Genomic DNA, 25,632 nt, shown 5'->3' on the forward strand with positions numbered 1-25,632 from the left:
TATAGTGGGCTGGAAGAGTTGTCTAGTATATGAATTGAGTTTTGTGGCTGTCCCATTTATTTTAGCAAACAAATCAAGGCATGATCTGGAGACAGCCTGTACAAGGGCTCCCTGGGAAGATTGCGCTTGTCTCGGTAACAGACTGCATTCTTTAAATCTGTCCTCTGAATCAGCCCCAATTTATCTTTCCAGCATAAAAGGGAATGCAGATGGAGTAGCCACAGCCTCCCTTAGAGTTTATCAGGATATTGTGCATGCACATAAGTAAGGCAGAAAGTGACTGGAATATGTAAGTGGCTGAGCATTAAATCCCATGTTTCTCAAGCTCCCTGGGCACTCGGGGATGGAGCAGCCAAGGGGAGTCCTGGAGGAGCTGCAGGGATTTGTGGGCTCTCTGTGGCACTCCAGACAGGGGGTGCAGACCCAGCGTGCCTCTGCAAGAGCCTCTTGCTTTCACTGCTGCCTGTGCTGAAGGTTAAAGCTGCAGTTGTGGAAGGACTGGGAAAGAACGACGTGAAAAGGGTGGACTGGCTCAGAAGGAGATTTCTCAGCACTGCTTGCACAAGTGGCGTTTTTCTTTAACCAAAGAATATTTTTATTCATATTTGTTGCACTGACGAGCTGAAGGGCTCTGTAGCACAGGGCTTCCCTAGCTTATTTTTGGTCTGAGTGATCCTTAAAAGGAAGGTACCAGCTTCACCTGGATTAAATGAGAAGATGATGAAATATTTGGACCTTGATGACAAAAATGAGCTAAAATCATAACAGTGAATCGTTCAGGAAGGAGAGAAATAGCATTGAAAAATGCTTTGTGTGCTGTTACAAGAAGAAATGATTGTTGAATTGCAGGTTTTGAAGGAAGATTGTTTTCACTTTCAGTCCATATCCTGTGCAGGTCTCAGGTGTACCCTCCAGTACCCTTAGGAGCCCTGGCTGCAGGGGGAAGGAAAGGCCTGGAGGAATCATGCCAGGAGCTGGGGTGGGCTCCTCTCAGTGCCAGCCTGTCTGCTGGGATATGGGACTGGAGACCAGGGTCCAAACTCAGAATACAGACCAGGCTGTTCAACTGCTGCACAAATTACTGTTTGTTTTCGTGGGCTTTTATTTGCCCAGACTGTAGCTCAGTACTCTTCCAGGGCATAAATCTGGCTGATCTTTGTGCAGCTCAACATCTTCATGACCTCACAAGGTTAATTTTTTTAAAAAATTATTTATTTATTTTTAGGATTTAAATTTTTCAGACTTTGTAAGGGCTCCTGCATTGCACAGGAAACCAGTTATTCTTTGGAGTGTTTTACACTGAAGCAGTCACCTTTAATATTTAATTGCTGATTCCACTTGGGGTTTTTCCAATTGACACAGTTTTAAAACAAATAATGCACTGGTTTGCAGTAAAAAAACATAAAACATATGTTTTAAAACAGCATAAAACCAAAATAACGAAACCCCTTTATAAGTTTAATTATGTGCCACCTATGATGTAATTGACTACTGACATCATGAACTAAGATTTTAATTTTAAGGTTTATGTGTTTCAGGATGCTTAGGACTCTTCCCCAGTTTGTACCTCATCACTTTTTTTTTTTTAATGAATGGCAAACATAGGTAATTTTGCTTTTTGCAGCAACACTGTGTGCAGAGTTTTTTCTCTCTCATTGGGTCTATTAATGATTTTTAATTTCCTGAACAAATCTGCCTGTTGTGGGTGAAGGAAAGGGGGTTTAATTCAGTTCTAGTGAAAAGGCCTGGTGGGAGAGCTCCAAGTGTGAGTTAAGTGCTGCAGTCTGATTCTCTGTGGTACTTTCCAAAAGAACAGAGTATCTTTGTTCTCTGGAGAAGAGATACTTTGATGGAGGAGGATGGCAGAGTGTCTTGCAGTATCCTGGAAGAATGAGGGTCTCCAAGTGCAGTCAGAGCAGTGTCCTTCACAAAGTGCTACTAACCTGAGCCCAGAAAACCAAAACCTTGATTCAATCTCAAGCATTTCTCAACAGCACAGAGATCATGTCAAATCCCTCTAACCTTTTGTACAGAAGACACTTCACCAGAGTTTCAGCTCCAAATATCAGCTGTAATTAAAATTTATAGCTTGTTCAGCTGCAATGTAAATATGTAAATGCAAACCTTCTGCACCAGCCTCTTCTGCGTGATGGAGTTGAAACTAAATATGGCTGAAGTTCCTTACCTTTGGTGGCTTTGAAACAATTTATGCTCTCAAGTGTTAAGATGAGAATTGTGATGTTTATTGTTGAGTGAGTCCTGTGTTTAGATTCTGTTGGGTACCACAGGCTCAGGAAACCCAGCCTGCAGTTGCTGTTGGGGCTGTGGATCACAGTGGAAGTAAAATGTTTATAATTTTATTACTTTTTCTTCCCTCAAGAGTCTTGCCATTTGTGACTTTAGATGATTGATCTGAGAAACCCAAATGGCAAAGTCTAAGTCTCTGCTATTACTGAAGCACTTCAGAAGCAAGGATGAGGCAATGTGGCCAAATCTATTTATTAAAATAGCGAATGCTGCTTTAGCAGAATGAGTCATGCCATTTATTTATTTATTTATTTTGTTCAGAAGATACTTCAATATTTTCAAGGCATCTAAGTGGCAAATAGGGCAGAGGCTTCTGTTTGTTTGGATTTTAAAAAGGCTTTTAAGCAGTACTTTTTACAGAATCTAATATTCTTAATGCTGAAGATAAGTGACGAAGGACGTTATTTAGCACATGTGTATACATCATCTAGACATCCATGTTTCAAGTAGATAAAAAGTAACTGTGCGAGAGCCAAGGAGAACAGCATTAGGAGATGTGTTTGTTGCTTTGGGTGCCAGATCACATATTATTGTCCCATAATGGATTAAGCTTTATGCCGTAACTGTTGGGGTAACCACATGCTCAGGTGACTTGGTGGTAAGTATAAGAAAGGACCAGAGAGCAGAAATGGGGCTTTCTTCTGTTCATAGATACAGACATGGGGCATCAGGTGAGAGCTGTCCTGTGCCCTGTGAGACAAAGGGTTGCCCCTTTGGGCTATTACAACGGCAGGGTCAATATTTTTATGTTGTTTTATGGACTATTGAAAGACTGTTGTATGAGGTTTGAAAGCTGTACACAACAAGTGGTTTGCAGGGCACAGATACAGTAAGTTATGTCATTGGTTCTGTACAATTTAAGAACAGCTCTTCCCCTCGTGTGTGTTGACTTATGACGTGTGTGCAGATGTCTTAACTGTGGGCAGGAGGATGGCTGCAGGGAAGGATGGTTGGTTGGCCTGAGGAAAGGCTTAGAGAATGGGATAGGGGTCTCATTTGAGGGTAACTGGTGTTTCTTCAAGACTAGCTTTGATTTCCTGGTGGAAGGGGCTGGGGGGGAGTGGAGTTCATTCAGAAAAGGCAGCTCAGCGGATCGTCCTCCTGTGCAGCAGTGCAGGGATGAAAGGCTATTTCTGGGGAGGAATTAACTCTGGTGGCTACTTCTGGCTTCCTGGGAGGAACAGCAGGGCATGTGGGTGAGGCAGAATTGCCCTGAGGGAAGATGCTAAGTGTGGCATTTTGCTCCAGACTGCTTATTTTGAACTGTTGGGGAATGTTCCTTTCCAACGTTATTATCTGCTTTAATAACTGGGGGTTATGGTCTCTAATTCCTCCTTTCAGCTTCCCCAGAGCCACTGCCCTCAGGGGTGCTGTACATTGTGTCACAGCATCAGGGGTTTCTCTTGGTCTGTGCTTGCTTGGACCAGCATCTGGGAAGTGAGAGGTTGATGACAGCACATCCTTCCCACAAGTGTCCCATCCAAATTCAGTCCTGGGGTCCTACCTCTAAGTGTGACAGCTCTGGCCCACAGCAGTCTCTCTTTTTTTGGACTGCCTGGCCTGTTTTTTCTGCTTCTCTCATGCCAATATAATGCAGTGGAGCATCAGCGTTGGCTTCTTTAGGCTACAACATTTATGGTTGTTTATAGTGGGTCAGATTCCAAGCTCAACTAGAGGGAAGAGTAACTGCAGCGTGACCTGCTTTGTGACCAGCGGCTCCAAACCTGCTCGGGTCAGACAGCTGCTGACTAATGCCCCATCTTAACAAATTACTTATAGCTCTGGAGTTTCTAGAGCAGCTCACAGCTCAAAGTATGTTCACCCTTCCATGTTAATCATTCTAGCATTTAGAAATGTTTCGGTGCTGGGGTTTTTAAGTGGTTGTGATGTTCAGATAGATTTTATAAATTGCCTTCCAACTGAAAGGCTTGTTTTCCTGTTTGTTTTAAGCTGGCATTCGTACATACAGGAAATACACAGTATTCTGCCATGTTTCTGTTGGCAACTATTAAGTTACCCTTGTCAGAACATGCCAACAGGATTTCTTAGCAAGCTAGCAGAAAGAAAACAAGCAGTTTTCAGACGAAACAGACCCCATGCTTGAGTTGCAATACAAATCTCATGCTAAATGCTATGTAGATTCTATAATCCTTTGGTTTAAGGCAATGTTTGGGATTGTAGGTTGCAGATTCGGATCTTTGGAGTAATTCCAGGCCTGCATTGCATAAGCTGACATCATTATTTGGCCTTCAAAATTGGAGGAGCCAGTACCTGAAAATAATGTATTGCTGTCAAGAGCTTGGCCCTCTTTGATCACCAGAACAAGCCATCCCCTGGGCTTGCAAAATCTTCTTCATCCTCCCTTCATTTCTGCTGTAAACCACAGGGAACTGTGGTCACATCTAGGTTCCTATAATAGTTTTGATCTAAGTTGAAGCAGTTCTGGTACGTTGAAGTAGTCTGTGCTAAGGTGACACAGAACTGGATGTGCAGCCTAGAAAATGCACAGGCTCTTTGTGGATCCTCAGCAGCCACTGCAAGTCACCAAGAAATTAATCTGGACTTAGGTGGTAAAAGTACAGCACTCTAATAATCCTCAACTACTACTGTTTGTTACTGCTGAGAGCCTGGGTTTTCCTGCAAGCTTTGATTTGATGCAAGTCAGAGCCAGCTTTTGTGGTTTGGCAAGATTTGCAGCACAGGTTCTTTTGGGAGAGGCAAGAAATGAAAACTTTAAAACAGAGGAAATGTTTAAAACATAATAATACTGTGTTAACAGTCTTTAAAATCTCATTTTCTAGCCCCATTCTTTATGAACACATCATTACAAATAACTGATGTGAGCTGGTCCCTAGGTTTGAGAGCCTGTCACTTGTTTTTCTCAGAGGTCTGTGACTGGGTTGCAGATCCTGGAAAGTAAAGGGAAGGTCCCTCATGCCTGTTATTTTGGGATGAAGGTGTCCTGTGAGAATATCCTGTAGCCAAGTTGGTGCTTTCCCTCAGCAGTGTGATTTCTAGCAACAAGGAGGGGAAGTTCAGTTCAGCAGCATTGGGGCTGGTTAAAGGACTGGGAGAAAGAAGCCAAGCTGAGCTGTCACCCTGCTTCTCCCTGCTCTGGCCAGGCTTTTCCCGTGTGGGTGGAGAACCTAGGGCACTTTACTCCACAGGCAGAGATTTAAAGTCTCTGCTTTAAACACTGAAAGCGTGGAAATGCTGGCCTGAATCTTGGCGTGTCTCACTCCCCAGGCTGGGAGGTGTTCCTCGCCAGTCGTCATTCCTGGGGGAAGGAGAGGCAGACGGTGGGAAGACAGCGGACTCGGGAATGTCTTGGGAAGCTTCCAATGGCTTGGTTGAGCAATCAGGCCTCTAGATCCTTGTCCAAGTCCTAGCCTGGTCCAATCATCACGAGTGCAAATGTTTTCTCCGCTTTTACAGAGGGAATAATGAAAAAAGCCCCGAATATGCATGTGGTTAGTTTTTAAAGTGCACAGGCAGCCCACAGACTCTGGCAGGTCCCTTGGAGAAGGCGTAGCTGTCATGCTGACAGTGAGGAATGGGAATGCCAGACTCCAGCTTGGCTCTTCAGGCGTGCACAGACATCAAATCTGGGAGTGCACATCGCCTCACACATCTGCAGGAGCCTTTCCTGTGCTTATCCTGATGGGCATACATGGCTTGTACGTAAGCTTTGCGTATGTTTGGAACTGTGGTCATGCTAAAATGTTTCCTGGTCCTGGTGAGGCTACATCTGGGGTGCTGTGTCCAGTTCTGGGCTCCTCAGTACAAAAATGAAAAGGAGCACCTAAAGAGAGTCCAGTGGATGCCACAAAGATGATGAGGGGTCTGGAGCATCTCTCTTAATGAGGAGAGACTGTGGGATCTGGGGCTGGTTAGTCTGGAGAAGAGAAGACTGAGGAGATCTCATTAATGCAATAATGAGATCTCAAAGGGTGCCAAGAGGATGGTGCCAGGCTCTTTTCAGTGGTGCCCAGTGATGGGACAAGGAGCAATGGCCATGAACTAAAATACAAGCAATTCCTCAGCATGAGGAAGAGCAGCACTGGAACAGCTGCTCAGGGAGGTCATGGAGTCTCTCCTGGTGACATTCCAAATCCATTGGGTTTAATTCCTGTGTAACCTGCCCAGGTGACCCTGCCTTGGCAGGGGATTGGACTGGATGATCTCCGGAGGTCCCTTCCAACTCTAACAAATCTGTGATTCCGTGAAAGAGAACTGCCTTCTTTTTAATTTATTCTGATACATGTAACTAAAGAGGGTTGGACATTTCTCTCTTCCCTTGATCTGAAGTCAGTGTGACAGCTAGTCAATTGAGATGGTCTTTTACATGAATAAAATTACCAGAATCTGATCAGAGCCCAGAGCATGGGCCTTTAAAATTATAAAAACCATATTTGATTCTTTGTGTTGCATATTCTTTTCCTGCTGTGAGATTATTTACTAATATAATTTCCAAAATCTCATGTAAACACCCACAGTATTACAAGGTAAATAGTCAAAGAGAAAACCTGAAATGCGCCTGGTGCCCTTAAATATGTTGTGTCCTGATCAAGAGAAGATTTTTTTAATGGAGGACCTTTTATTTTCTTGTTTTCATTTCTAAGAGGACTCTTCTTCAGTGTTAGATTCTCAGAAATTTTTTTTCTTTTTTTAAGTAATTAATAATGGAGCAGGCTTTTAGTATCTACCCTGGAAGGTAAAAACCCTTAATCACAGTAACATCATTAGTGCTTTCAAGCATTTAATTTTGATGCTTGACAAAGCGCATAGCCATTGATAAGAACAAATAAGTGTTGTGTGCAATTGAGGGAATAAAGAAAAGCATGAAAACCCCTAAGCTTCAAGTAATTAAATTTAAATATGTTATTTGAATTTAGCTCAGATAATGTACAAACTGTGGGTATATTTTTCAGTCAGTGAAAGACCCCTTGAGTAAACATGATCCATTTAAATTCAGATCATGGGGAGTGGAAAGTACACCCTGCTGTGGGCAAGAAGGCATCTTCAATAAAACACTGGGCATTGTGTATCTTTGATATCTGAGTACTCATGTGCTGTAGCTTTATAAAGAGCTGTTTTCACTCATGGATGCCTACATGCCAGAGACTTTATTGCATCTATTTATTTCCTGTTTTTTTCCTCTTTCCATTCTCCCCCACCCCTCCTAATTTGAACCAGTAATGAAAAACTGACACTCTGACTCTGCCATCCTTTAAAGTGCCTCAAAACTGCTACAATTCAGCACTTGCTAGCCTTGGGATATGGCTTTATGGCATTTGGGTGAAGTTTTTTGTAGTACATCTGTGCTCTTTCTCTCTCTGTAGGCTGCAAGCTCAGAACTGAGGTAATAAAACTACTAGTAGGTGTTTAATGGCAGGTTATTGAGGAAGTAGATGAAAGAAAATTGCAACATTCACATCAGTAGGGAGTGGGATTCTTAAGGGAGAGAACTGCTGAGCTTTGAACTCAGGAAAGTTACACTTGGTGCTTTTGTTCAAGGGGAGACCCCTTTTTAGACACCAAAATACCTCATTCTGTGAAATGGGTTGTTCTGGTAGAATTGGTGCTTGGTATGTGCAGTCTGTGCACGTGTGGCAGAAAGCTTGCTGCTGTGAGCAGTGATGGTTGAAAAATAAATCATTGTTTACTGCTTCTTTCCAAACATAAGGGAGCAGGGTGGAAGAAAGTGCAAAAAGTGAAAGAAGTGATCTTCCACTCCTTTCCATAAGTTTCATGGGAAACTGTGAACATCTTATAATTGTGTACGTTATTCTTTTTGGTCAAGCTGTCCTCAATGTGTTTTATGTAGGAATGTGTGCATCTAATGAAGTTAGCCCACGCACATAGAGGAGAATATTCTGTCTTTTATTCTGCTTGTGATCAAAGCATCATTTTACAACCTGTTACATGTTTATCTTCACATCATCTCTAAGAGGCAATTTAAAGGCAAAAGGGAGAAGAACAAAGAATGTAAATATTTTGCACAAGCTCACTCAGAAGGCTGTGTCTGCTGCCTGAAGCGCCATGTTGAGCTGGCAGTGCTGATGTCCTATTTGTCCTGGACAATATTGATCAGACTGTTATGACCTTTGGTAGCACACGTGCAAGGAGAAACTGTTGTTCTCCCAGGAGTCCAGTCTTTCGGGTCAGATGGTGGATCCTGAAGAACAAGGGGAAAAAATAAACCTGATCTGTAGGGCTACTTGCAGAAAGAAGAGGGAATTGGTAACTGAGGGCTGTATCCATGCAGTGGGATAACTGTAGTACCCTGCGGGTACTTGGTCCAGTTCTTCAAGTTCCTCAGTGTTTCAGCTCACCACCCTATTGCACAGACCATTGTAAGTCTGTGCTGCAGGGATGTCACTCCTGAAGGGCTTCTTGCAGTTCTGTAGTGGGACTTTGGCATTCTTAGGATTTCTGTATGGCATATGGAGAGGCAGGATGTGCAGTCAGAACAAAGTCAGGAACAAATGGCTCATCTGTAGAATCCAGGACAAAAGAAGATACTGAAAGTTAAGGAGGATGAATTTGCATATAAAGGGAAGGAAGGAAGGAAGAAAATAGAGCCATTCTTAAAAGTGTAAGGAGTAATGAAGGAATTGATGTACAGATCATTTTTGTGTCCTGAAGGCCAGAGTGTGTTGCTTATTTCAGTATGGTGTAGTGCCTAAGATCAGTTGTCCATTTTTGGGAGATGTGAGAAAGCTCTTGTTAAGCTATATAAAGCTGAGAGTCTTTCACAAGAAAGCTTAGTTAATATAAATTCTTCTGCTGCAAATAGCCATTTTACAACAGAGAAGAAATGTGTTTTCATACAGCACTTACCAGCCCAATATTGAAGGACTCAGTAAATTCCAATATAGATGCCTGCTGAAATGAAATGGGAAACCAAGGAGGTTAAAGAGAGGATAAAGGAAAGAAAGTGAACTTGCTCTCTACAGTTCTTGAGGTCAGACCAGCATAAGTGATGGATTCTCAGTAAAAAGAATTGCTTGTCTGCCCTGCATGAGGCAGTGATTAACTAAGCAGATTTCTCTCCACTTGGTTTATCAGTAGTGGCGTGTGCATGTGTGTTTTAGGGTAACAAATCCGATTTCTGATTTATTAGCTGAGCAGTATTCTTATTGCAGAGGGGAATTAAAGAAAGGTTTGATTCTCTCTTGAGGAAGTGTGAGGTTATTAAGCAGGTTTGCAGTCATGCCACAGATATAATTTGATGGAGCACACCTGGATCCTCCCTGTTGGCTGTGTTTATAGTCTCCTCTGTCATTCAGTATTTGCCTTTGCCTGTGAGAGACAGACAGGGAAAAAAAGAGATAAAGGTTTTGGAGGCATTTCTAACAGAGATGCCAAACTGTCAAATAGTAAATCGGGAAGCAGCTCCCTGATGGTTTCACATCACGAGGAGACACCCTTTTGTGACTGCAGCATCTACCAGTTATTTTCACTTCCATCAGAACTGTCTGATATGGTCAAGTAGGTTTGAAGCTTTCAACATTCAATTTTCCTTTCATTTATAGTGACTGTTTTATTTCTTTGCCTTTCTTGGTAGTTTTCAAGGATACCTGTTTCAAGGATACTTTTAACTTTATTGCATTTTCGTAGATCTTCATCCCAAAGTTAAAGGTAGAAAAGGAAACAAAAAGAAAGGGAAATGGGGGAAAAAAGAGCAGCTACGGCATCAGGGGACAAAAGAAGAAATATATTCAATTTAGGAAGACCTCTAATCTCTGGTTATACAGGACAGCTTTGTTAGATAAGATTAAAAATTTCATGAATGTCCCTTCTTATCCCTGGAGACTCCGCCATTTATCCCAGCTATTGTCAGCATCAAAAGAGCTTGATAACAGCTGGCTAGAGATGTGACCACACAGCAACACAACAGCAAGAAAGGGGCAGCCAGGTTCATAAATCTTCAGAAAACCCATTCCCCAGTGCAGCCATGAATCTGCTGCTATCACAGGCAGAGGGAGAAGGCATTGTCCTCCAGCCAGCCAGAAACCTGAACTTCAGCATTAGCAGGGGCTCTTTAGACAGTGCACGGTGCACAAAGAGATGTTTTCCATTATCTTCTTCACTGCAGCCTTTATTACTGACACAGATACAGTTTAAAGGGTCTTGGAGTTTCGCTTGTTGCTAGGTAGAGTTTTTCCAAAAATGCTGCAGCCCTTACCCTTGGTGGTGCAATTCTGTTCATGGTATCAATGCAGCCCCACACGGGACAGGGTCAGGAGATGCCATTTCAGCACACACTGGACCAGTCTCTGGTGTCTTTTGGCTGGGAAGGAGCTACCAAAGCCAGAATCTGGCCCTCGGCTGCTCACAGATTTGGGCGTAAGCAGGGCATGTTAGGAGGCACAAGTTGGCTCAGACTCTTGAAATACAAGTTTCCTGGTTTTAATGGGAGGGACCAAAATCATATGTATTCAGCTTTACTGTGGCCGTACTTAATTCAGTGGCAATAGTTTCTCAGCTTTAGAGAAAACCAGATTGGAACCTCATGAACTTCATAGTTCCTTGAAAGTAAACAGCTAGTGGAATAGCATCGATTTATTTTAGGAGATGGAAGAAAAGAACGACTGTGGACCAAAATGACACAGGACAAAAAGAAGAGATCCTTTTGGTACATGATCTCTTATGCAGGTTTTTACCTGGGCATCCTGAATATTGCAGTGTTTAGGCAACTGTGTTGCTACTTCAAAATCCGCCTATATAATACTGTCCAGCATCCAAACCCAATCTTTCTTAGAGATGATTCAATGTCATTTTGGTAGAGAAAATAGCTCTAATTTCCCCTCACCCCCACCGCCCCAAGAAAAACACAGTTTCTGAAAGTGCTCATGTTGTGAAAGTTACAACTAAAAATACGTATTCCTCATTAAAACTAAATTATTGTTTATAATTTTTTTTTGTATGTTTGTTCTTTTCTTCTGGCAGCTCCATCCCCAATTGCACTGATCCAGGCTAAGGAGATAACAAGGCACAGCGTTGCCTTGGCTTGGCTGGAGCCTGACAGGCCAAATGGAGTCATCCTGGAGTATGAGGTCAAATACTATGAAAAGGTAATGCTCAAAAATGGACAAGCAAGGAGTTCCCTTTGGGCTTGGGCAGAGCTTTTTTGCTTCATTCCACTGTGGTTTATTTCCAGATAGGATTCCATCATTTGGAACAAAATAGATTCAGTTTAATAAAATCCAGTTAAGGATTTCATGCACTTGAATGGTTGCTTGAAAGAGTAAGACTCACAGGCTGTTCATGCTGTATGGTATGAGTTTATTTTGTTATTTCTTTCCTACCTAGAAACTGAGCTTTTACAGCAATCACATTTATAATGAGAGTCAATAATGTTGGGCAGAAGTGAGACATTAGCTTTACTTCATAGACAGAAGTATAATAATGAAGTATATAACAGAGTCATAATAATAAGATCTGTTTGCTGACAGCCTCTGCTTAGAGTGATAGTGTGGACTGGCTGGCTTTTAATAGAGAATAAGGAGAGAAAATTAGATTCTTCATACTTTCCAAGTTAGCGGGAGATGTTATTCCTTCAAATAACTTCTCAAGTAGGGAATTATGAAAAGAGCTATTTTCTTTGAAGGCTTTCTGCAAAAATGAACAATTGCCTGCTCTTGCTCTTGTATGCGCTGTCTCTCACATGCGCATGCATACTTCTAGTTTTTTTAATTTAAAAAAATTACTTGCTTGCTTTCTGCATGCAGAAAAAGGCATCTGATTTGCAGGGTAGCTGAATTGTTCGGTTTTCTGATAGATTTTCCAGCCACAAATAGAACAATTTTTAATAATGAACTTTCTGGAAGATATTTTCTGAGTCTTTTCTTTTTAAAGTATTTTTAGCATTTTTTAATATGTCTTCTGGCTAGTAGGAAGAATAAAGAAAGTGCCAGCATGTGTGACTAAAATGTGCTTGTTCATCAAGAGGATCTTATTTGAATGCTTGGCCGTTTTCCAAAGGTTTTCATTGTGTGACTTCTTAAATAATCAGTGATATATGAGCATCATACCTACTGCCTCATCCTCCTTTTTTGGCTGGCTCAGAGCCCCATGCAGCGCAGTGCGAGGGGGATTGAGCAAGGCCAGAAGCAGGAGCCCTCAGGATGTATTTTGAGAATTCCATTGCTGTTACTCATCGTCTTCCATCTCACAGTTTTGGCAAGGCGGTGGGGTTGGAGGTTCATGGTGCAGGGAGGTATTTTCACTCCATCACCACTGTGTTCTGGTGTTGGCAGGACCAGAACGAGCGCAGCTATCGCATTGTGAAAACAGCCTCCAGGAACACGGACATCAAAGGTCTCAACCCCCTGACCTCCTACGTGTTCCACGTGCGGGCCAGGACAGCAGCAGGCTACGGAGACTTCAGCGGGCCCTTCGAGTTCACCACCAACACAGGTAACGACACTGCCACTGCGTTCTGCTGCTCCTCCCGAGCACGCAGTGCCGGCATACCTGGGCCGTGTGCTGGGAGTGTCCCGTGGATGCTCGGGCAGTGGTGTGTGTGCTCTGAGAAAATGTTCCTCCGTGGCCACGGGGCTGTTAGGGATGCCACGAAGCTGACCCCAGGCATCTATTTGGATATGCTGTGTTGTAGGTTCTAGCAGTGGCAGTGCTTCACTGCGGCGTAAGGAAACAGGCACCCCATAAACACTTGGAAGCCATTGATGCTTCAGAGATTTTGTTTTCTGTAAAAGCAGACATTTGCACGTGTCTGGAATATCTTATTTCAATGAGAATAGAACCCTGTTACGAGCTATCGACAGATCAGTTAGGTGTCCTACATCAGCTCCCATATTTGCACTTTTCCTTAGACAGTTACATAAAGACAAGAATGCTCAAACTACATTGTCAGTAGGGCTTTTCACTTTGCTCAAGGAAGCATGCAGATTTAGCCCCCAAAATGTTTGCTTTTCAGTGGCAGAAAGGCACTGTGAGCAAGCCTATTTTATTTTGGACATACAGGCCTCCTTAAATCAAGTTAGGGTCATGCCAGTTAGTGGCAATATCATTCAGGATGTTAACAACTGAAAACAATCTATCAGGAGGAGAGTAGACATTTTAAAATAACTTGCTCTCCTACTGTCAGTTGCAGAGTGATCATCTGGCCCCCCTGAGAGAAAAAGGAGGAGGAAAGAAGTGTGGAAAGCAATTAGAAAGGCAAAAAAATATAGTCATTGTACCCTCTGAGCAGCCCTGGAGGGGAGAAGGAGAGGGAGTCCTTGTTCATGGTGAGCTGAAGTTCCCCAAATCATTATCAAACATCATGTCTTCAGCTCATTAGCAACCTGTTGGAAAATTGTTTCAAATGACTATATAGTAAAGGCCTAAAGTAGATTTGAGTGCTACTCTAAACTGCCTTGTAAGCCAGAAAAGCTCACGGAGTGCTACCTAGGTTGATTTTTTGAGGTTGTCTGACACAAATGCTCCCTTTTCTGTTTTCAGTTCCTTCCCCTATCATTGGTGATGGTACCAATCCCACAGTACTTCTTGTTTCAGTGGCTGGCAGTGTTGTTCTTGTGGTCATTCTCATTGCAGCCTTTGTCATCAGCAGGAGGTAAGAACTTAAGCTTCTCTCTCCTTCTCTCTCTTTCATCAGGGAGCTTTTTGTCTCCTCCAAACAAAGCTAAATTCTTTGATTAGCATCATAAACAGTACATTTGCATTACAAGCCCTCTCCCATGTAGCTTTGATCTTCTCGACATTAGTACCAAGCTGCATGTGATGTAATGGCAATAGTTCCAGCTCTATTTGCCCTTCAAATGCAAAGCTGATTCCAATAACTGGCATTGAGAAGCAAGCCAGCTAGAGACTTGTGGTTAGTGTAATTTGAAGTTAAGTTTAATGGGTATGGGTACAGTAGATTTTCTTGGACTGACTCCTGATGGACAGGGAATAAACAACGGCAGTTTTGTTAACTAAGCCATCAGACTGCTATGCTGTGATTTTTGTGTTAGTCTATGAGTCTGTACTAGTCCTTCCTGTGTGAGGGGATATGACTGTAAAATGGAAGCCACAGTCATTCAGCATCAGATGCAGTAACACAGCAGAACTGGATCGACAGGTATTTCATCGGTAATCTTCTACCAAGTGCTTGTGCATTCTCCCAGATTCAACCCAGGCATCAGGAACAATCCCGTGAGTGGGAGGACAGTGTAGCAGAAACACAGTGTGAGTGTTTCTGTCTTCATTTTTTGTGTTCGATCTCATTTAAAAAGATCAGCATGATGTTGCTTCAGTGTAATTTTGAGATAAAACTGGTTGTATCGTTACTGCATCTGAAGCCTGGGATCTGAGGGATGCACATTTTGTCAGTCTCTGTTGGTCAGTTTAATGGCATCAGCTGTAAATGGGCTCAAACTGCTCTTCATTTGCTCTCTTTCAATTGTCCTATGGAGCAGTTAAGTGACTATGATTGTAATATCTGGAAAGTAGACATGCATTGTGATCACTTCCTGTGGGCGTTCAACTCAAAGCCTCCATGCTAGCAAGAGGAAGGAAGAGCAGAACTTATGAAAATGTGGTGTGGAGAGACAGGTTTATTAAAAGCCATTGCAACAGAAAATAGCATCACTGAGCTTGATGACTTAATCTCGTCTCTGCTTTTATTGATCACTTTATTATTTAAGGTAGGATTGATAGCAGGATACATTGGATTTCTAATTATGAGTCGCCACCTTGGAGAATTGACCCTGTCGAGCTGCTTTGAGATGATTCCTTCCCCTTCTCCCCCTATAAAAAAAAAATGTCTCTTCCCAAGGCTGATAAACACTGCTTGGTGATTGGCCCTCAATGGATCACTCTTTAGAAAATGAACTGTCAACCCCTTGCCCCTGTATTGATTCTCGTTAGGATCGGCCCTGAAGCTGTCAGAGGAGAGGCTGCCTGGAGCCAGGTACTGCCAGACCTGCTGGGCTCAGACAGGACTGCCCAGGGCTGTCTGCTCACTCATCTCTGCCCACAAAGGCACCACAGAGCAGGTGGGCAGCAGGGACAAAAGCCTGGTCCAGGCACTGGTGGCAGTGGAGATAAAAGCATCCTGGTGGCCATGGGGATGTCCCGTGGCTCTCCACTGGTTTCTCTCAGAGCGGCCATGGAAGGGAAAAGACAGAGCAAGATGAATGAAATACTAGTGAAATACAGTGAAACTACTCTGTGCATACTAATGCAAGGTGCCTTGCTAATTAATAGCCCTCAATACACAGCTCTCCAGTAGCTGGAATTAGCTCTCAATAAACGGAATCTACTTTAACAGTCACTGTTACTCTAATGATTTTAACCACTATCACAATGTCATTTAGAGGTGTGGACTTTGGGGATACTCCATGATGTTCCTACGCCAGAAGAAGTTAATAGCAAAATAATTACGCTTTGTTCCGAAATTACTTCAGATGAGGAAAAGCTTTTCTGTCCAGACAGTCCCTGTGAGAAGGTATTTTAATCTAACCATGACCTGTAAGTCATATTTGTACAATCAGACCTGTGCTTTGACCTGCAGACATGGCCTCTCTGCATCCACGAGCCAAATGTGGGAGCTGGGTGTGTGCTGTGGGTGCCCACTTTGGAACACTGGGTTATTACTGGTAATTTAGCCTCACGCTTTTTTCAAGACATCATTCAGATCCCAAAATTCATCTTTACAGCAGAATTAGTCAAAGGACTTTGCCTTCAGGCAGCTCAAGCTGTTTGACTCTGTCCTGCTATGCGAGAAGTGATCTGCCTAATGTTGGTTTAAACTTCCCGAGGTTTGGATGGGGACATCCTTGGGGCAGTGGGCAGGACATGGCTGGGTGTTCTTAAACCCTGCTCCTAAGTAATGCTGCATCTCAAAATGAGCTGTAAAGGATTTGGGGAAGCATAAAACAGAGAGAGAGAAACCTTCTAAAAGGACTTGTGAGCAGTAAGATGGCCTGACCAAATCCTCTGGTCATCGATGGATGGATCTGTCTTTGCTCTGCTGACACATTTGCCCACGTTTTGCCGGTGGGGTTGGAGCAGGTGCTGTGCCAGCCTGGTGCTGAGCCCCCCAGCCCCTGTTTGTGTAGGAAGGAGGAGGTGGGAGCAGGGGCACGCAACCAGGTCCTGCTGTTTCACCTCAGTGCCCGCTAATTCCCCCAGCTGTTAACTCCTCTTCATCACCAGCCCCACCTGTAGCTCTGCCTGTCTCTGACCCCTGCAGTTCCTGAAAGCTTCTGTGTTCTTTTCCTGAATGCCGGCTACTTAATCACCACTGCCCAAATCCCTGTAATTAGGGGATTCAGATCTGTGACAAAGGCTCCCTTCTGCCACTCAGGTGAGCTGCCCCAGAGGCAGCCCCAGCCCCTGTGCCCCGTGGCGTGGGGCTCCTGGGCTGCTCTGCAGACAATGGCACACAGCAGTGTCCTGCCCAAAGCCGGGCAGGAGAGGTCAACAGGTGACACTGCGAGAGGTGGAAGTAGGTAGTTAGTTTAGAAGGTATTATTTAAACTTAATAAGCTACAATTACATTGCTTCAACAGTAATCCCTTTGTTTCCCTTTGCTTTTCGCTGTCTTTGAGTTTTAGTGGGGGAAGGTTATTTTTTAATCTGTTGTGAGGGTGCTTGTACTTTTTAAAAATAAGATAAAGAGAATTTTTTTCGTACTTAAAATTCTTTCATGCAACGTCTGTTTGCGTTTTGTATTTCCCATCTGTGCCTGAACATTAATAAAATTAATTTGAAGGATCCTGATTAAAATGCAGAATCTTCGTTTCCCTTTTTTTCTATCTTTTGAGAGAAATTGTATAATACCTGAAACCATCTCTGCAGTCCTCTTAGCTGGCCTGGTCTTTTCCATCTCTGCAGTCCTCTTAGCTGGCCTGGTCTTTTGTGGCCTTGGGTGAGATTTGTGCTGCCTCTTCCTTCTTACTCAGTTCAGCAGCTGGGAGCAGAACATCATCCCATTATTTCACTCAGTTCTGTTATACTAGTGCTGTAAGTTCTAGGGCAAATAAACTGTTTAAATGGATGTCTGGATCCAGTGTGGGTTTTAATAATGCTCTTCTTGTGACTGGAGCCATTTGTGTTCCAGTAACTTGTGTCAAGAAAAGAAGCTCTCACTGGTTTATGGTTGTATGTGTACCTGCTTTTTCTGTCTGAACACAAGTCCTGTCAGTGTTGGGAGCTGTGATGCTGGGTTCAAAGATCAGGTTGTCTTCACATGTCAAAAAGGATTATTTCCTTTCTGTTTCATGGTTAATTTATATTTCTTTATTCTTGGCATAGTGTGTTGTGTGATATGACCCAGCATGGGGAGTGCAAAGGCAAAGGCTGGGAGTTGGGCTCCCAGCTGACAGCAGTGGGAAGCTGCCATTCCCACAGGGCAGGTGCAGAGTGGGAAGTGAGATGCTTTTTGCTGAGGGGCAGAGGGGTTTTGCTGACAGGAGAGGTATGGTAAGGCTCAGGGAGATTTGCTGCAAGTGAGACTCCATTTTGTCTTTTCTTCCTTTTACCTGTGAGTTTTTTGACCCCTTTGAACTCAACCTTTTATAGGTTTTTGTTGCACCTGCTCCCATTTTCCTCTTCTCCTTATTCACCATTTCCAGCCTATCAATTCACCCAGTCTCACCCTGGTGTCCCTGGCAGTCCTGGTTGTCCCCTGCCCCACTCCAGGCAGCGGCTGCACATTGCTGGCAGTGCCAGTCTCACCTCCTGTTCTCCAGGCTTGGTTTCTCCTTCTGCCTTCTCTCTTCTCTCCACCCCAGCCTCTTGTCAGTCAGCTCTCCTGGGTCTGACTGGGAAACTTGGATTTCCTAGGAACAGGCAAACTGGGAGTAAGCAACATTATGCCCTTCTCTCCAGCAGTGTCTGTTCTGTGCTTGGTTCTGAACATTCAAGGATGGATGGGTAAAAGCCAAAATAATTTCTCTGCATCTACATACCACTGGGTGCTGGGCAACTTCAAATTCCTACACATTTGGCTGAGCAGACTTCTAAATATCCTCCCTAATGGACTAACTTCTTGTATTAGCTTTTCGTAGTGCTCCTTGTCCATTGAAGCTGAAAGCTGAACTAATTAAATACATAACTAGATTACAGTATCACAGGTGTAGGTGTAGAAGTAGTAATCTATAGAATTAAGATGCTCTGCTGTGTTATTGCCTCCAGCTCAGAGAGTTAGTAGAAGAGGTCTGCCATCAGGAGTTCTTCAGCCCCTTCAATTAAGCAGTGATGAAAAGAATAAGCAAAATCCTTGGGATCTTAATTTTTGATGGTCAGGGTTGGTGGTTTTCCTTTTTCTTTTCTGCTGAGATCCTGATTTCTGTGTTAAGAGACTTGTTTCCAGTTTTAAATTTGCAGTTAAATAAGTGTATTGATGTTGGCATTTACCTAATGATGTTTGAAAGTCAATCTACCAAAACACCTCTGTTGTAGCATTTAAATCCCTGTGTGGTAGTGCTAAAAAGCAATTTGGCCCCTCAATTGCAAAAGCAAGTTTGAAGAAAAAGTAGCCGAAGCATGAACTTTTTTTTCTTTTCTCTTTTTTTTTTTTTTTTTTTATAAATGCTGAGATGTAAATGGATTTGTGTTTCCTTTGATGCTCTGTTGATGCCAGTAGCACATAGAGGAGTGTGAGGATGCTCCTGCCCTGGCTGTGTGTTGTGTCATGACTGTGGCAGGTGCCAGCAGCTCAAGTCTCTGCAGGTCAGGACGACCCAGCTTGTTTCAGAGTGAGATCCTTATTCTGAACTGCCATGCTGTGTTTTGTTCTGACAGGCGCAGTAAGTACAGCAAGGCAAAGCAAGAGGCAGATGAGGAGAAACACTTGAACCAAGGTAAAAGGCCCTGGTGCTTGGGGCTTTTGGATTGGGTTGTAAAACATGGCTCATGTTCTGGTGCTGGGGAAATAAGGGATTGTGTTCCTCCTGAGGCAAACAGGTTTCTGGTTTCCCCTCTTGCAGACATCCTGCTTCAACATTTATTTAGGCTAGTAACAGGGAAAATAGAAGTATCTGGGTAAAATGTTTTGAGGGTACAGATAGGAGAAGGGTTTATCAAATTTTTCCATTGTTCCTTGCTGTTGAAAGATACCTGTTCCTAGCCACTTGATTTCTAGGCAGGATTTTTGCTTACAACACTCTGCTCAAGCAGTTTCTGAATGGGCCAGAGGCAATCCTGCAGGAAAGGGAATGTGAACTTTGCTGCCTTTTTTTCCAGCACTGAATCCTATTGTTACTTCCACGAGCCAAACCCAGGACCTGAGCTCAGAATTTCCTGGCTCCCATAGGAAAAAGGGACATGTTTTAATCTCACAGTCCATGACAGTCTATGCTAGTAATAGCAGTGATTTGTGAAGCTCATTAATTGGCAAAAGCCTGACTCCTTACATCAATATTGGGAAATATTAAATGTTTGCACTTTAAAATATTGCACGGGGGGGGGGGGGGGGGGGGGAAATGCTTAAGTCCTTCCTTCTTTATCAGTCATTCCTGGCTTACAGTACATTTTTATTGTACACTCTCTTTGCTGTTGTATATCATTAAGGCTTCAGTCTCATATGTTCTGTGTTCAGCAGCATGTAGATCAGTGACTTCAAATAAAACATTTCTGCCTTGCAGGTGTTAGAACATATGTGGATCCTTTTACATACGAGGATCCAAACCAAGCTGTGAGGGAATTTGCCAAAGAAATTGATGCCTCCTGCATAAAGATTGAAAAAGTTATTGGTGTGGGTAAGTGCCAGGACTTTTGCATTTTTTTCTGTAAATACACTTTTAAATTTGCTTTTAGGGAACGTGTGATCCTATGATTTTTGTATGACAATTCACCCAAATGTACTGACATAATAGTTCGACAACACAAGTGCATGCTTCAGGCTTGTGACCATGGATTCTTGTGCCTTTTTCTTTAAGGGGAGTTTGGTGAAGTGTGCAGTGGACGCCTCAAAGTGCCAGGAAAAAGAGAAATCTGTGTTGCTATCAAGACTCTAAAAGCTGGTTACACTGATAAACAAAGGAGAGACTTTCTGAGTGAGGCCAGTATCATGGGACAATTTGACCACCCCAATATCATCCACTTGGAAGGTGTAGTTACTAAATGTAAGTAGGTCATTTTCATGACAAGTCCAATTTGGAAATCACTGAGAAATTAAGTCTGTGTGGTGTGTGCTGGCTTTTTTTTTCTCCTTCTTACCCTCTTTCCTGTAAAATGACAGATGGAACAGATCCACTGATAGCTAATAGGAGGAAATCAGTGCAGGACAAGTCATTAATCTTGTTGTCAGCTATAAATGGGTTTACAGTTTCAACTGATACTCTGTCTGTAGGCAGCTTGTACAAGATTTTGTAGAGGGAATTAATACTGCAGGGGTTGGCTTTTTTTTTTTTTATCCCTTCTTGCTATGCCAAGCAGGCATCTTTCACATCTTTCCTAGACTGAGATGATTGTTACAGGATAGGCAAAAGCAGATGGTGAGTGAAGAATTCAAAATGATGGGGAAAAATACCAAAACAAAACTACACAGTCATATGTTTAAAGTACAAAGCACAGATGTAAGGAGCAAGCCTTTGAAATGAAGCAGGCTATTTTAATGTGAAACTTGCTTATTTGTTTTCTCTGATTTGCAGGTGTTCTAATTTCACTCTGCAGAATTTACCTGGACAGTCTTTACATTTGCTGGGTTTGGGTTTTTTTAAGTGTGACAGTGTTCCCTGAGCTTTAGAGAGTGACAGTGCTGGGTGCTGTCTGTAGGTTACAGCTGCAAATGCACTTGTGAGACCCCAGTGCTTGGGTCTGACCTGAGAAGGTGCCACTGCCATGGTGTAGGTATTGTCTCTGCTCCAACTGCCCTGGTAGCATGGTGGCAAAGCCTGGCTTTGATTGCCAATCCTGAAAGACCCTTTGGATGCTGGGGCTCAGGGTCATGCAGAAAGCAGGCAGTGATCTTGTGAGCTGCTGTCAGAGTGGACTTTGTGAAGCTCACCCTCTGCAGCATGAGGAACGTGAATGCAGGGTATTAATAATGGGAGCAATTAAAATTCAAGATGGATGAAAAGTTAAAAAGTAAAATATCTCTAGAAGAACAAAGTACCTATAATCGAGGGTTATCAAAACCATCAGTTCCACTGTAAAACTCTGTTCCCCTTGAATGTCAGTGAGAGCTGATACTCTGCCTCTCTTGTTTCTGGAAGTCTTAGCCCTGCTCGTTTCTGCTGCTGTCTCCTGGTTTGACTTCTCTCAACTGTTGAAAATGGCTCATGCAGTGTGTGGCAGTTTGCTTTTAAAGGCAAAGAGAAGTTTGGGCTAATTCTGGCCATCCTTTACTGAAAGCCTCCCTCAAAAATAAAATTAAAATACAGTACTCTGTTTAAATTTGGAAGGTCTGAGTGTCTCCCTCTGATTGTTATAACAAAGGGGAGGAGGGTTGTGGTCAGGCCACAGTGTTTGCCTCAGTGATTCTTTTAGCACCTCAGTAAAAGAGAGACAACAGGGGAATCTTTGTGTTGAAATCCCACTGAGGCTGGAAGCCCCTGAGCTGCTACGGCTCCAGCACTTATAAATGACCGTGCTCATTTGCGTAATGCAGTTGTCAGTAAATTAAAGTGATTGGGAATTTTCACTGAGGAGGTGGCAGCGTGACCTGGCAGTGCTCTGTTCCTGGCTCCCAGTAAGTGATGCTCCAGGCTCCGTTACCTCCAGGCTGCACTCCTGGGGAAACAGGGCTACTTAAGAACACATTTATCTCCATTTCTCCATGGGCTTTCTGAGTGCTGTGATAAATGAATGCATTTAATAAACTGAAAATTAAAATGTGAGATAAATAGTGGTATAGATGGGGGTTGAGAGAGGCAGCAAAAAACCATGAATAAATTATTGGCTGCTAGTCAAGTACTTTAATAATTGACTCGCTGATGGTAACTTCTCCCTCCTCTCTCTATGCCCCCTCCCCTGCAAAAGAAGTGCCTGAGTAATGAAATTACATGTTAATGCACTGGAAGAGTCTTCCTTTTTTTCCCTTCTACATTGACATAGTATCTTTTGATTGAAGAAGGTTAATTAATACTCATTTAGCTGTATTTGTTCAGTGGAAGGGTTGCTGTCACAGTTGCAGAGCATAAATGAAACGGTGCAATATGCAGATTTGGTTGAAGTTTCTCCTCTTTCTACCAAAGAATGCTTTCAAAGGTGAATTAGAGGGAGAATGGTGTTCTATCACACCCTTTTACTTAAGAGTGTGTTCAGCCAAGGTCACTCAGCCCTTCATCCAGAGCAGTTTGCTTTATGCAATACCATTGCTTCTCTGCAACATTCAGTAATGACATTTCACAGGCTTGCATGGGACCAAAACTGTAAGAATTTGAATACCAGCAGGGAGAGGAAGTAAAAGCAGGAGTAGTAAAAGGCCTGTAAAGGATGGGCTGGGACCGAAAAGGTGAAATAAGTAATAATGAGTGAAGTAAGATATGTATCCTGCATAGATGTTGGCCTAAGTGAAATGTGGTAAAATGTTTCTACAGTCAGTCCTTATAGCATGTGGTTTTCTAATTAAAAAAAGGTTACTTCAGAACCAGAAATCCCTGACAAATGAAAAGAACCTTGGTGAAAGATGCACTGAGGTAGAAACTATTAGGAGAACTTTAAATGCTGCAACATTTCACGGTAGGGTAATTTTTAGAAATGGTTGCTCTGGAGCAGATCCTTGCTGGTGACAGAAGCAAGGAAAAATTAAGTAGTTGTGATACCTCCCATGTCAAGATGCAGTTGAGCTATCTACAGTCTAGGTGACCTAGCTGTTGAAGCCTGCTTGCCCTACAATGTTCCCTTATTCAGACCTGCTCCAGGAAGTAAAAGCTGAGTTTCTCTGGGACACCATCTTTTATTTAGAAAGAAAACTCTGTAGTTCCTGTAGGTAAAGCGTAAGAGAGAGGAAGGTATGCCATGCCAGCCAGCACTGATTGTCAGGTGCTCATCTTGGGGCTGTTGCCATCCCACCTTTGATGAGTTATTTCTGTCCTTCTGCCATTGCTCTTTTGAGATCTTATCAGACCTATTCTTACAAATACTTGTATGTCAAATATACAGTAGGATTTAACTCCGTGAAGTGATTAGTGTTCCTTGTATGCACCTAAATGTTCTCAGTTTCAGCGCTGCATGACCTTTGTAAAACTCTTAAAGACAACATGAAGCATTATTTGTGTATTTGCTGTTGTTTTAGGCAGGAGAGTGCCTAGGAAGCGTCCCCCTGTCAGTAACATTGCCCTTCTCCTCTGGTTGCCCAGCTGGGCCCCTGTTGCAGCTTGGGGAGCTGGGTGCTGCTGAGCTCTGTGCCCCATGCATGACACAGGGCTCTGAATCACTTTGTCCCTGGCTGACTGCAGGAGGCAAATTACTTTGGCCCATTTATGAGTAAGAGAGACGCAGAGTACAAATGTGGGACTGAGAAGGTTGAGAGGAGCGGACTGTATTTTTCATTCTCGTATCCAGTTGTCTTGGAATACCTTGTAGTTCCTGGCAGCTTCCAACTTGCCTTAAGCATTATCTTTCAAAAAGGACAGAGAGACCAAAGCATTTTCAAATTCCATTTTCTGCTCTGCAAGCAATTTATTACGCTAAAAGTTTTTGTCAGGTTTGGACAGATCTTTGTTTCTTAGTTCTCAATTATTAATTTGCATATTCCTTAGAGAACAGGAGCCACTTTAGTTAAAGACCTGTCAATGAGTCAGCCAAAGGGTTAATCTTCCAGATGGGCCCTTTAAATGTTTCTGTCCTATAATATTTCATCTCTTGCTTCCCACAGCTGAGGCGTAAGATTGGTGCTTTTCAAATTAAATTAGATTGTGTAAGACAGGTGTCTTGGCAGTAAAATCATGTACAAGCCATTTTTATCCCATTAACACTGGTGTTCATCTAGGAATTGTGTTTTTCTTTCTGCACATTCTAGGTAAACCAGTAATGATCATAACTGAGTACATGGAGAATGGCTCCTTGGATGCCTTCCTCAGGGTAAGTGATTTCTTCAAAAGCTAAGGAGATTTTATGCTGGGAAACATTTTCTGGTTTTCTTTCTTTTTCTTTTTTTTTTTTTTTTCCAGAATGATACTGAAACTTGTGCAGTTTTAAAGAAATGTGTGTACTTGGGAAATTCTCTTTTCTGGTGTTGCTTGTATTGAAAACCAAAATAAATATAAAGTGGAAGAATATAAAATAAATCAAGTTTTTAAAATAGCAAGAGCTTAAATAATCCATGTTTAATGTGAACAGTTCTTACTTGCTCCATTTTTGAAAGCATTGCAGTGCTGTAGACTCATTAAAATCAGATTCATTGCAAACGGGGTACTGCATCACTGAAAGCTGTGACAGAACCTCTGGGTTTTTGCTTTACTGTGAATTATAGACCCTGGTGAGGAGAGTGAGGAAATTGCATTTTATCTGAGAGAGAAGATGGGAATCTGTAGCTCTGCTCTTTGCCGATTTCAGCAGTGGCAATAACGCAGCTTTTAGTTTAATGCTCCATGATTTTTGCTCCTTTCCCCATATGCAGAAGAATGATGGCCGATTCACAGTGATCCAGTTGGTGGGGATGCTCCGTGGCATTGGCTCAGGGATGAAGTACCTGTCTGACATGAGCTACGTGCACCGGGATCTTGCCGCTCGCAACATTCTGGTCAACAGCAACCTGGTGTGCAAAGTGTCTGATTTCGGCATGTCCCGCGTCCTGGAGGACGACCCTGAGGCAGCTTACACCACACGGGTAGGGGGGGAAGGAAAATGGCCATGTTGTCGTGCCTGCATGTTGGTTTTGTCTGGCTGTGTGGGAGGTGACGGTGGTTTGTTTTAAAATAGTCTCAGTCACAAGTGAAAACCTAAATCACAACCTAAAAGTAAACATTGGCCCAGGCCCCATAGCTCCTATAAATTGATGCGCTGTTGCTGCTACAGCAGTGGCCACTGCAGTATTTCTTTTCTGAGGATGTGACCCATGTATTTCTCTTGTTCCTTCATCATGATACAGCACATGACAGGAATCTGACGCCAGAAATTAGAGCCTGGACTTCTGTTCCTTCTGATATCTACAAATATGGTTTCCAAGTGGCTGGTCCTACTCATATTGGATACAGGAGGTGTAGACACACCACAAAAAAATAAAAAAGATGCATCCACTTTTGCCCATCACAAAGCCAGTCATAAATTTGACCTAAATGGTTCAGATTGGGAGAAGTGTTAGGCCTGTGTTCCTGTTTTTTGTTTCTTTCCCACTTTGTCTGTATTTCAGCATCCCACTGTTAGGTAATTTTGCTAAAGCCATTTTAATATGCTTGCACATGCAATAGGGCTAATGCA

The 25,632-nt window shown here is 42.9% G+C and overlaps 1 protein-coding gene across 4 annotated transcripts in view; it reads left to right on the plus strand.

The window, feature by feature from the left end:
* EPHA4 (EPH receptor A4) overlaps window positions 1-25,632 on the plus strand; it is a 101,425-nt gene that overhangs the window by 65,994 nt on the left and 9,799 nt on the right. For 2 of the 4 annotated variants that reach the window (XM_062499395.1, XM_062499394.1), the window contains exons 6-13: window positions 11,263-11,387; window positions 12,573-12,732; window positions 13,780-13,891; window positions 19,069-19,127; window positions 19,911-20,024; window positions 20,205-20,390; window positions 24,233-24,294; window positions 24,833-25,042. In XM_062499395.1, the coding sequence (XP_062355379.1) occupies window positions 11,263-11,387; window positions 12,573-12,732; window positions 13,780-13,891; window positions 19,069-19,127; window positions 19,911-20,024; window positions 20,205-20,390; window positions 24,233-24,294; window positions 24,833-25,042 (1,028 nt within the window). Of the gene's footprint in view, window positions 1-11,262; window positions 11,388-12,572; window positions 12,752-13,452; window positions 13,476-13,779; window positions 13,892-15,344; window positions 15,351-19,068; window positions 19,128-19,560; window positions 19,570-19,910; window positions 20,025-20,204; window positions 20,391-24,232; window positions 24,295-24,832; window positions 25,043-25,632 lie in introns of all 4 variants that reach the window. The other 2 variants (XM_062499396.1, XM_062499397.1) reach the window with 2 other exon arrangements.

The sequence above is a fragment of the Cinclus cinclus genome, chromosome 10, assembly GCF_963662255.1.
Source record: "Cinclus cinclus chromosome 10, bCinCin1.1, whole genome shotgun sequence".
Lineage (NCBI taxonomy): Eukaryota > Metazoa > Chordata > Aves > Passeriformes > Cinclidae > Cinclus > Cinclus cinclus.